At 44.7% G+C, this 12,962-nt stretch overlaps 1 protein-coding gene across 1 annotated transcript in view; it reads right to left on the bottom strand.

The window, feature by feature from the left end:
- Positions 1-575: 575 nt before the first annotated feature.
- LOC126995964 (uncharacterized) overlaps positions 576-12,962 on the bottom strand; it is an 89,350-nt gene continuing 76,963 nt past the window's right edge. Inside the window, exon 5 of the mRNA XM_050855906.1 lies at positions 576-1,671. Coding sequence (XP_050711863.1) covers positions 1,064-1,671 — 608 coding nt within the window. The 3' untranslated portion in view covers positions 576-1,063. The remainder of the gene's footprint in view (positions 1,672-12,962) is intronic.

The following is a 12,962-nucleotide window of genomic DNA, read 5'->3' as shown; positions in this document are numbered from 1 at the left end:
TTTCTCCCCTGTTGAGTGTGTCTCCCTTTTTTTTCTTTTCTTTTTTTTTGGTATTCTAATTTAGATTTGCGTAATTTCCGTTTCCTTTCCAGTTTTCATCTGCAGTTGTTCACCTTTTTCTTTCTTCGCTTGTCCTCCTTTTCCATCATCTAACTATTTTTTATATTAATCTTTTCTATCTCACTTTCTCTCTTCCATCTCATTTTTTCTCATCAACCTGTATTATTAATCACTTATTTTTTTTTTATTCTTTATTTTGTATATTCTATCTTCCACACTTTGGGTTTGTTTTCCCTGATGCATTTTTTCAATCTTTCATCTGTTTTGATTTCTTTTCTCTGTAACTTTTTAAGTCAATCACCTTTTCTTCCTGGTTCTCACTTTTCTTTTCTCGTTGGCATCTTCCACTCCTCCATTTTTTATTATTAACGTTTCTTGATATTCAGTTTTATCATTTGTATTTAATATCTCTTGTTTACTTTCATTTTTTCTCCACACCTTTAGAGTGGCAAGTGAAAAAAAAACATGTGGTCTAAGTCTCATTATAAAGTGGTTGTTTACGTAAAGAAAAAAAAAATACAGAGCCAGTTGGCGTGATTTTGCATTCTCTCTCTCCCTCTCTATTTCACTCTGCCTGGCGAGTGAATTTACGTATGATTGTATGTATGTATGAATGTATGTATGTATGTATGTATGTATGACTGTATGAGCGTTTATGCATGACCGTTTATGTATTCCCTGACTGGATGATGGAGTGGAAAGGTACACACTGATGCGTAAACTGTACACACGACCTTATAATTATATGTACATTATTTGTGTATGGTGCGTGTGTGTGTGTGTGTGTGTGTGTGTGTGTGTGTGGCGTGATCCAGAGAGCAGGAAAGAGCAACACATTTTTACGCATGCATGAGGGAGGAGGGACAACACACACCTTCACGCCCCGCAACACACCCGCACCAACACACCCGCACCAACACACCACCGCAGACAACCAACACAAAAAGACACTCCAGCGCCGCTACGTCCTCCGCGCCTAGCTTCCCACACGCCCCGCCGTGGACTAGAGCTGAGGGTGGAAGGCGTGGGCGGGGGAAGTGCAGGAGGCGTGGGTGAGGGAAGGGCAGGAGGAGGAGGAGGAGGAGGATAGATCAAAGCACGTGGACGTCGGAACACTGAGTGGGCGATGGTGGTGCCTTCGGGAGGAGGAATAGGAGGAGGAGGAGGAGAAGGTGGTGTAGGATTCCAACGATAAACAGGAAAAGGATGGGGTATAGGAGACGAAGCAGGAAGAGTATAAGGAAGTGAATGATTCAAAGGAAGAGGAGGGCGTATAGGACCCAAAGGGTATTCTCAAACCACCTTTCAACTCCTGTTTTCTTAAGAGCGTGACATCAGGGACTCTGTTTTCATCCCTCGCGGCGACTTTCAACAATGCCTCGGCTTCTTTATTAGTCTGAGAGGAGTCCTGAAGGCCACTCGTCCCCCTGATGGCGTTGGGGAGCACTAGACACGCCACCATAAGTACCCAGAGGCACCAGGTTCTTGCCCCCTCGCGTCCCAGCAGACGGTGAAGCCCCAGCAGGAGCAGCGGGAGGCCTGGCGTTCCTTGGGTGGACGTCTGGGCCCGGCTCGGCTGGGGGTCGTTTTGGAGCTCGGCTGGAGCCTCTTCTGGGGGAAAGGAACGGAGATCAAGGGCACGCAGCGGTGGGGAAAGGAAGGATTAAAGCTATAGAGACGATCAAAATGGAAAAAGCTCGAAGATAACTGATAAGGCAATACGGTTCATCTTAGATACAAACAAAGAATGATCATGAGGATGTAACATTTATGGAGGATCGTTTTTATGATATTCTATTTTCATGCGAAGATCTTAGGCTGAGTTCACACATTGCTGATTTAGCGTCCCGTTCGGTCCCAACCTAGAAAATTTTATGAACGGGGTCAGTCTTGATCGACAACATCCCGTCTCATACCATCTTTGATCTGAACATGTCCCCACGGCGACTCCCCCCAAAAATACGTCGGGGTCAGGCGTGGGTCTGCCTGCATCAGGCAGGGGTCCGCTGCCGGCGGTATTGCACGAGCAGTCCCGCTTGACAGGGCCAAACGGGACCTAGGCGGAGCCCCGTTTGACGGGGACTGCTGATGATCCGACGTTGCCAAGTGGCGCACAATTTCTACGGTTATTTCATGCCATTTTCATCCCGCCTGACGCCGCCAGATGGAGGCTCACCCCACTTGGCGGTGTCTGACCCCGCCTGCCGCCGCTATGTGGGGATCCCACGCCCCAGCCATTTTTACTGCCGACCATGGCCACGATGCCACACGTTTTGTGCCGTTTTCACTGATCGGGACCGAACGGGACGCTAAATCGGCTGTGTGTGAGCCCAGCTTTATACAACTTTCCTCTAACAAAAGGAACAAAAAAGAAAATTATAGCGGTAGAAATAGGTCACACGGAGAACAACAGAAGACAAACGTTGAAAATAAGAAACGGGAAAGACACGCAAAGGAGAGAAAAGTAAAATATGTAAAATGAAGGAAGGAAAATAACAGAAAGAAAGCAAAGAAAGGATAATAAACTCAGAACAAGAGAAGAAAGAAAAGTAAGAGAAGCGGCACACTCAAAGACAAGAACTCGGAGAAAGACAAGAGATAGAGCTCTAAAGGCAGAGAAGGGGAATATAATTTTGTAACTTAAAAGAATGTTCAGAAAAAAGAATATTTCATATTAAAAGCAAAAGTAGAACAAGAGATTCAGAACCAGAGAAGGAAGAGCAGAATCAGCACACACAAGGATGATAACCTGAAGGAAGACGAGAGAGATAAAGCTCAGGCCAGAGAACAAAAGAGGATCAGGAGGGGTGGAAGGCGCGGAAGTCAAGTCAGATAAAGAGGATCAGAGGAACGAGGCGCCGAAGAGGAATAACCTAAAACGGATTTGGGAACGAGCCGTCTAAGAGGAATTCAATAAAAGGCGATTGAGGATACAACACGACCAAATAGGATGGGATAAAAGGGATTAGAGGAATGGGATAACGAGGAGGAGGAGGAGGAGGAGGCGGAGGAGGAGGAGGAGGAGTACCGTCAAGGGGATTAGGGAAGGAAGCAAGAGAGGATAAGGACAAAAGGGAAGGAAAATAATGAGGAAGAAAAGAGCCATAGGGAATAAAGAGAGAGAATCATAAGAATAGAATCAAGAGGAAGATTTCCACTGCAGGAGAAAAGAAATAATATTTGAATTTTCGTAGGAAGGTAAAAAAAGAAAAAAAGGATTGGATATAAAAAGAAGACCGAGAGGACTATAAGTAAAATGAAAGAAAGCAGAATGACGGAGAGAGGATCAGAACTAATATGGTGAGGCGAGGAAGAGAAAGAGAGAGCGGAAATTTACTTAAAACAGATAAGAGGAAGACAACCACAATTAAAACAATTACGAAGAAAGAAGAAATATACGAAAGAAAAAGTATACAAACAAAAATACGTGTTGAATAAAACACGAAAAAAAGAGAATATGAGAACAAAAGTAGAAAACAAAAATAAAAAGAATTGTTAAAGGAAAGCATAACCAAACGAAGACAAATTGAAAAAACTAACAAAAAAAAAAAAGGGAAAACAAGACATCAAAACAAAACATTACAACTAAGACGATAACCTCTTTTACTACTAAAACACACACACACACACACACACACACACACACAAACACACACACCGGCCCGGTAGCTCAGTGGATAGAGCGTCTGCCTCACAATCAGAAGGACCGGGGTTCGATTCCCGGGCCGGGTGAAAATAAGTTGGGTTTATCTTCTTTCACGTGTAGCCCCTGTTCACCTAGCAGTGCGTAGGTACGCGACGTAAGGCAAGGAATTGTGACCTCGTTGTCGCGGTGTGTTGTGTGTGAGTGGTCTCAGTCCTACCCAAAGATCGGTACTAAGAGCTCTGTGCTCTTCCGGAGGGGAACGGCTGGCTGTCTCGAGAGAGATCCGCAGCAGACCAAGAGGTGAATTACACACACACACACACACACACACACACACACACAAACTTCCTCCTGACTCTCTTATCGCGACGTTCGAAGACGATTAATGTTCATAGAGAGAGAGAGAGAGAGAGAGAGAGAGAGAGAGAGAGAGAGAGAGAGAGAGAGAGAGAGAGAGAGAGAGAGAGAGAGAGAATGTACTCTACTCCATTTTACTTCGTCACTCCCGCAAAGACCTCATTACTCTATTTTTTTCCTTTTCACTTTTCCACTTCTTTTTTACTCCTCTCGTCTCTCTCTCTCTCTCTCTCTCTCTCTCAGCGCCTTGCCCTCAGTCAGCGCCTTGCCCTCTGTCAGCGCCTTGCCCTCACTCCGAGAGGTCAAACCGCACGCGCTCCCACTTCCGTGACCTCTCTCGCTTGCGATTCCAGCCTCGTGTGCTGTACTGCACTGTACTGTAGATCTTGCTGTGCTGTGTGCCGTGTGCTATTTCGCGTCGTGCTGCGTACTGCTTATTGTCAACCTAGTTAGCTGCCCGCAGAGGTGTGCTGTTTGCTGTGCGACCACGTGCTTCGCTGGACAGGATTAAGTGTTGCCCTTATTTTTACTACCTCTCTCTGCCTGTATCTACCCTCTCGCAGTAGCGCCCTGTAAAACATATATACACCTATACACAAAACACAGTGTTACACTCTTTCCGCCACATTCTTTATATATTTCCAGATTCCACCTGACGCCACTTCCTACTCAGGTGTTCAGACCTACCTTACCTGACTTTAACAGATTATTCCCCAGAGACCAGTAATCCTCCTCCCTCCCTCTCGCGTTTCTCCTCCTCTTCTCTCGCCTCCCTCTCCATTGCCCCCCCTCTCTCTCTCTCATTACTACCCCCACTTGCCCTCTCTCTCTCTCCGGCCTCACGCCCTCTCTCGTTCCCACCCTCTCTCTCGCCCCCCCTGTCCTTCGCCCTCGACCGCCCCCCATCCCTCTCGCCCTCCTACGACGTCCCATCTCTCTCTCTCTCTCTCTCTCTCTCTCTCTCTCTCTCTCTCTCTCTCTCTCTCTCTCTCTCTCTCTCTCTCTCACTCTCTCTCTCTCTCTATCTCTCTCTCTCTCTCTCTCTCTCTCTCTCTCTCTCTCTCTCTCTCTCTCTCTCTCTCTCTCTCTCTCTCTCTCTCTCTCTCTCTCTCTCTCTCTCTCTCTCTCTCTCTCTCTCTCTCTCTCTCTCTCTCTCTCTCTCTCTCTCTCTCTCTCTCTCACTTATTCTCGCTTATTAACACACGTGTCCCTCTGCCCTCCGAAAACGAAAAAGCAAAGCAAATATATAGATACCTCCTCCTACCAAGATGGCGATAAAGAAATGTTCGAATTTCACAGGAAACTACTCTGGTCATTTCTTCTCAGGACGATCGACAGTCTGCAAGATCTGCCTGTTGACTCAGCAGATGGAAACGAGACTCCTTCAACAGGACGAAAGGCTGACGGCTGGCGAGAAGAAGATCACCGAACTAACAAGTACTGTTGATACCTTGCAGGAGTTTATCCAGGCCAACATCGTCGCCCCTCCTGCAATTGACGCCTCATCACCCTCCTCACCTGCACTCGATGCCCAGCCACCTTCCGAAGAAGGCACGTCACAGGGAACCGGTAGAGCTGACGCTGAATGCTTCACCCCCGTGAGAGGAGGAGCCAGACCCGCCCCTAGAGCCATTTATCCTACTCATTGCTACAACAGATTTGCCATACTGGAGGAGGAGGACGAGGAACAGAGCACCTTCTTGGTCGGTGACTCTATGATTCGCCATCAGGTGGTTGAATTCTGTGGCAGAGTCCCCCGTCGTAGGCGTAACTACTGTTATCCTGGAGCTGGTGTTGACGACATCACAGCTGCCCTGGACGAGGTCTCCGCTGAGGCCTCTAATGACTCACTCTTTGTTCTCCACACAGGTACAAACGACGTCACCACGACCCGGTCTGAGGAACTGCTGGACAAGTACCGTAGGCTCATCCAGCAGTATAAGACTAAATGCCCTAATATCTTGATTTCAGGAATTCTACCACGGACATGGGATGAGGGCGACTTCTACAGTAAGGCCTTCAGCCTCAACAACCGCCTGCAGACTCTCTGCGGAGAGCTTGACGTCGAATTCTTTAACGCCTGGAACGATTTCTACGGCCAGAGTAGACTTTTCCAAAGGGACGGCATACACCTGTCCCCCATCGGGGCAGCCAGATTTGAAGGCTCCTCAACAACGCCGTACGTAACGCCCGAACAACAAAAACGACTCTCAGCCACGTCCTTCCATCCCGCCCGTGTAAATAGACACCTCACACCGCAACAGACTCGTAACATTGAACCCTCCAGTACCTCTATTACCAAGCTTCAAGATAACCTAAGAGTCCTTAGTTTCAATGCGCGTAGCCTAAGAAACAAATTTGATGAACTGCGATGTCTTGCTCTGACAGAAAACTTTGACGTAATTGCTATAACCGAAACATTTATCGACACCACTAATATTGATTTAAGTTCCGAATATAACATAGATGGCTACAGATTCTTCAACAATGATCGTGTAAACCCTAGAGGCGCTGCTTTCGCCCTTTATGTCAAAAGCTACTTGCAACCTACTGACAAAACACCAAGAAACAGTAACGTTGAACATTTGTGCGTGCGAGTAAACATTGCAAAAGTCAATTTAAATATATCTGTCACTTACAGGCCTCCGGGGCAATCACTTGATGGCGATCTTGAGATGTACAGCGTCTTAAGGCAGTCACTTAATAACAGCGACTCACTGATACTAGGAGACTTTAACCTCCCCCATATCGACTGGGCGACACTGTCGGGTACAGAAGGTGAGTCCCATAGAATGATCGAATTTCTAGAGGAAAATTATCTAAGCCAAATGGTTTCTGAACCAACTCGACAAAATAACATACTTGACCTTGTTATAGCGACCCAAGATAACCTAGTCAGTAATGTCACGGTAGGAGAACACCTCGGTTCCTGCGATCATAAACTAGTGCGCGTTGACATTAGAGCTCAAACATCGGTGACTGAAAATAAAGTTAAGGTGCCCAATTTCAAAAGAGCCAACTTCGTAGAAATCCGACGAAAACTAATAGATATGCAACTATCAGATGACGGCAATGCAGAGGACGCCTGGCTAAACTTTAAAATCACTTACTCACTCAGCAGGACACATTTGTCCCCTTGTGCGAGAAGCGAATTAACACTAATAAAGTCCACCTTGGTTTAATAGCGAAATTAAACACTCAGTCAAGGAGAGAAAATTGTCTTACAGGTTAAAGAAAGACCAAAGCACGCCTGAAAACATTAGACTTTACAATGATGCAAGGCGACGAGTAAAAGATTAGTGCATCAGGCAAAGCGTAGATATGAAGAAAATATTGCAGCCAACTGTAAAAATAATCCGAAATCCTTCTTCAGTTACATAAACAACAGAAAGGCGATCAGAAGTGGAATTGGACCTTTAATAAACAGCGACGGTGCACTAGTGACTGACAGCCAACACGTTGCAAACCTATTAAATAATTACTTTTCCTCGGTATTTAATAATAACAGTCCTCCCACCACCACCACCAACACCAGTACTAATGTAAATCCCGAGCATGCATTGTCTAACTTTGAAATAAAACCCGATGAAGTCCTTAAAACCCTCAAATCACTTAAAACAAATAAAAGTCCTGGACCTGATAAAGTATATCCAACTCTGCTGAAAGAAACAAAGAGCGAAATACTCTCCCTCACAACCGTATTCAATATGTCCTTGCGACAAGGCATTGTCCTTCAGATTGGAAAAAGGCTAACGTGACACCGATTTTTAAGAAAGGAGACAAAACAGTACCAGGTAATTACAGGCCCATTAGTCTAACTTCGGTTGTAGGTAAGCTACTTGAGGGCATAATTAGAGACAAAATTGTGAGTTACCTTGAAAGCCACTCATTAATTGGGGACTCACAACATGGCTTCCGAAACAAAAGATCCTGCCTATCAAATCTATTAACCTTTTATAACGACCTCTTCACTGTTTATGACGTAACCAAATCACTGGACGTAGTCTATCTTGATTTCCAGAAAGCGTTTGATAAAGTCCCGCATCATAAATTACTTTACAAATTAAAACAAATAGGTATTGACGGTCAGGTAAACCAATGGATCGCGAATTGGTTGAGCAACAGACAACAAAGAGTAGTGATTGACGGATTTAACTCAGAGTGGGCGCCTGTCACTAGTGGCGTCCTCAGGGCTCGGTTCTTGGCCCAGTGCTCTTCATTATTTACATCAACGACGTGGATGTTGGACTCAATAACCGCATTAGTAAATTTGCAGACGACACAAAGATTGGTAACTCGGTTCTCACTGACGAAGACAGGCAAAGCCTCCAAGAGGATTTGCACAAAATTTCAGCTTGGTCGGATAGATGGGAGATGCCCTTTAACGTAGACAAGTGCCAGGTCCTTCAAGTTGGAACGAGGAATAAAAGTTTGATTACGAAATGCGCGGCGTTAAACTCAAAAGCGTTCAATGCGTCAAGGACTTGGGGTCAAAATCGCGTCAAACCTCAAATTCTCACAGCAATGCATCGATGCAGCAAATAAAGCGAACAGAATGTTGGGCTTCATTAAAAGAAACTTTTATTTAAGAATAAAGATGTAATACTCTGCTCTACAACAGTTTAGTCAGACCCCACTTGGAATATGCGGTACAGTTTTGGTCTCCTCACCATGCAAAGGATATTGCTAAATTAGAAGGTGTTCAGCGTCGGGCAACGAAAATTATCCCTTCCTTGCGCAACAAATCCTACGAAGAAAGGCTTTCTACCCTTAACATGTTCTCTCTTGAGAAACGTCGCCTCCGAGGAAAACTGATCGAATGTTTTAAAATACTTAATGGTTTCACGAATGTAGACAGATCAACATTGTTTATGATCGATGACACTTTGCGCACGAGGAACAATGGCGTAAAACTCAGATGTAGACAAGTAAATTCAGACTGCACCAAATTTTTCTTCACCAACGTTGTAGTGCGAGAATGGAATAAGCTCCCATCATCAGTGGTCCAGTGTAACACGATTGACTCCTTCAAAAATAAGCTCGACCGTCACTTCCTTCAACTTAATATCAACTAGAGTAGAGATGCAGCGTTTTGGAGTCTTCTGATTAATGTAGAATCACTTAGGTTTAAGGACAGACCACCAAGTCTGGACCATGGGGTCTGTGTGGTCTGATTTTCTATGTAAATCTATGTAAATCTCCAAGCATCGTGTCAGTCAATGAGCGTCGTTTTTCGACTTAGAAACAGCTGTTCGTCGTGTGGTGTAATTAAGGGGAGCGTCTGGGGGGGTATTTTTGATGAATATTTATAATTCCTCGAAATTCACTTTATGGGCTCATCATACCAGGGATACAATGGGGTGTCACGTGGCGAGGTTAGTTTTTTAAAATTTAAATCCTCGCGCGGTCTGGCGGCCCTTTAAATATCTGGTAGTGTTGCCATACAGAGCGCTTTACGCGCCAAAATATGCATACATGAATCAGCGCTTTTATGTCCGTAATTTTTGCAATAGAGGATATTTTTTTTCATGAATTGCGACACTTGGCATCTCTTCGAGTGTGGGTGGTGGTGGTGGTGTCGGGCAGGCAGGCAGAGCGTCGCTGCGTCAGTGCCCACACAAATCTTGAAAGGAAAGGCACGCCACTTCTCCCCCACGTGGAATACACTGAACTCTTTATTTTCTATATTCCTCGCGAGTTGCTATAGTTCTTTGATCACCATGGGGAGGAAAGGAAGACACCACAAGGCTAGGAGTCGCAACCTGTTGCTGGGGAGGCAAAAATTAGCGCAAGTGATTAGTGATCCTCCTCCCTTGCCACCACCACCACCACCACCACTCCTCACCACTCGAGGTCACCACCACCACCTGTTGCCTCCACGTCTCCAAGAGCACCCAGCACACCTTCACCATCAAAACCAAGTACCTCACAGCAGACAACATCCACATCACATGAGACACCATCCACATCACATCAGACACCATCCACACCAAACCCAAGCAGCAGGATGGACCTCACTAGCCCCAGGCTAAGGGGAACTGATAAGGAGTGTGATAAGAAATACATTATCACAGAAAGTCAACTCCAGCTTCTTGTGGCAGGTCTACAATGCCCAAAAAAGGTCTGTAAAGGGAAAGCAAAGGTAGTGACACACAGCAACAGATGTGATTCAACTTTTGAAGCTCACTGCACCTCCTGCAATGACGTCCTCAGTAGAGCGCCACCCAAAGCCTTGAGTGGTGGAGATAAATACCTGGAAATGAACCTACAAGAAGTCTACCACAGTTTGGTGTCTGGAATTGGAAGAGTAGGCCTTGAGAAGAGGTCCACATTTATGGGAATGCCACCCATTTCTGCTCACTTTTACAACAATCACTGCAATATATTGTTCAGGGAGATGGAGAGTCACTATAAGGACCTAATGAAGACCTGTCATGAGTCAATAGAAGAATACTATGTAAGTAGGGGCCTTGATGAAAGAGACAGCCAAGGTAATCTTCATATCGAAGTCTCCTTCGATGGTACATGGATGACTCGTGGCCACCGCTCACATATTGGCATCGGCTTTGTTATCGAAGTCTATACAGGACTTATTGTAGATTTTGAGGTTATCTGTAACTACTGTCCAATATGCAAATCTGGGAAGGTAAAGAAAGGACCCCATAGGTGCCATATGAACTTCCCCGGAAAAGCAGGGAGTATGGAGGCAGAAGAGGCCAAGATCATTATGGAGCCGCTCACTTCAGCATGGCTTCGTATATACAGTGTTTGTGGGAGACGGCGACTCCACTGCCTACAATGCTGTGGCTCAATTGAACAATAAGCAAGGCCCTTACACAGATGTACAGGTGGTAAAGGAAGAATGCATAAATCATATTAGTAAGAGGATGGGTACAAGACTGCGACAGATCAAGAAAGATACACGCGTCGATGTTGTCACGAAGAAGGGCAAGACGATCAGAAGAAGTGTGCTTGGAGGTCAGGGCAAGCTAACTGACCACATTATTGATAGCCAGCAGTCATACTATGGGAAAGCTATCAGGGACAACATCGGCACTGACGTCCTCACTCTTCGCAAAGCAATCTGGGCATCCTTTTTCCACCTCTCCTCCACCGACGCGGCACCAGCACACAACTTCTGCCCGAAAGGGGAGAATTCCTGGTGCTTTTACCAAAGAGCATTGGCCAAGAAGGAAACTCCAGTCCCACATGCCTCTAAGAACTTGTACCTCGCCAAACTGCCCTACGAGAGCCTGGAGCATATCAAGTCAGTCTACAGGGATCTCACTTCCACTGACCTTCTAAGTAGGTGTCTGCGAGGCTACACGCAGAACCCCAATGAGTCCCTGCACTCAAAGGTGTGGCGGAAATGCCCAAAGACAAAGTTTGCAGGCTACTACAGGGTAAAGTTTATCACTCAGCTTGCTACCCTGGAACATAATATTGGGTACGAGAAGAGCAGCCTCCTAACCAAACTCTTCGGGACAAACCCAGACATCGAAAAGGGTTTGAAACGCCAAACAAAGGAGCTGCAAAGGCACCAAAGACCCAGGGCCATGAAGAGACTGAAGACAACACCAAGTGCAGACTATCAGCCTGGTCAGTTCTAGTCCCAAAACCTGGCTACAATGAGGAAGGTGGCGTCTTCTGATACCCTTGGCTTCGACCAAGTAATACCTCCGACAAGGAGGGGGGACCAGGTGCCAAAATATGGGACACAACAACTGTAAATGCAATGCTAATTTCCACTAAGATGTTGTGGTTACACAGGGTTAGAGTTACATTGACATTCATTACCAATACATTGTCATCGGAGAGCAGAATCGATGGGCGATCGATAAATTTAGTTTTCCTTCGTTTTCTCAAAACAGGGTCACACGCGCATTTATTTGATATTTCTAAGTTATTTATGGACCTAGCACAAACATATAGATAGCGTTGGAAAGAGAAAAAAATTAGCTATAAATGCTAGTGATCAGAATCTGGATAAACATCATCAAAATTTTTATATAAATTTTCTAAGTTTAAACTTTGAAGAAACAAAAAAAAAAAATGGAAAAGTAATCTCTAGGAATACACTTATTTTGTATGCCCGTTCCAGTGGTGTTTTTATTTTTGAGCTATCTAAACTCTAAATATGCTTTTTTTCAATTTCAAAATTTTGAAATTTTTGAAAAAAAACTCATAAATTTTTTTTTTCAACAAATCTTCACCAAAACTGTACATGATGTTCCTACTCAAGGTACACATCACCTGTGAGAAAATGGTGATCCTCTGATAATATCTTAGAACATGGCAGACGCTCCCCTTAAGGCGAGGTTATTATTGTTGTTGTAATTATTATTATTATTATTATTATTATTATTATTATTATTATTATTATTATTATTATTATTGTTATTAATGTTGCTTCGTGTATTTAGATCGTTAGTTAGTTCATTATTTATTAGTTGGTGATTAAGTGGTTCAGATATTGGTGTTTATTTTGTCATGTTCTTTTTTTTCTTTGATGGTGTGTTCCATCATTTGATTATTATTATTACTTTCGTCACTCCGTTCATTGTTACACTGGATGGATAATTTAGTTTAGTTTTAGATATTTGATCTGAAGTGTAAACATGGCGAAGGCACTGACGGAGAAACACTTGCTTCCTCCTTCCCCGAACATTACTTGTCAGGCAATATAGAATGGTACTAGGATCATTGGCTCGTTAGTTAGTTAATAACGAGTTCACGGTGATTCTGGTGAAGTTATCGTTAGCGAACAGCCGCACCGAGGAACAGGACCCGTAACAATGAACTTGTCTCATGTGGCTGTGTTTTTCAGGCCTTACATTTCCCGGAGATTAGGCACAAAGGAACATTAAGCCGCCCGCCGATGCAAAATGCTGCGGAATGA

Source organism: Eriocheir sinensis, chromosome 1 (genome assembly GCF_024679095.1).
Source record: "Eriocheir sinensis breed Jianghai 21 chromosome 1, ASM2467909v1, whole genome shotgun sequence".
NCBI lineage: Eukaryota > Metazoa > Arthropoda > Malacostraca > Decapoda > Varunidae > Eriocheir > Eriocheir sinensis.
This window is presented reverse-complemented; position numbering and strand designations above follow the sequence as displayed.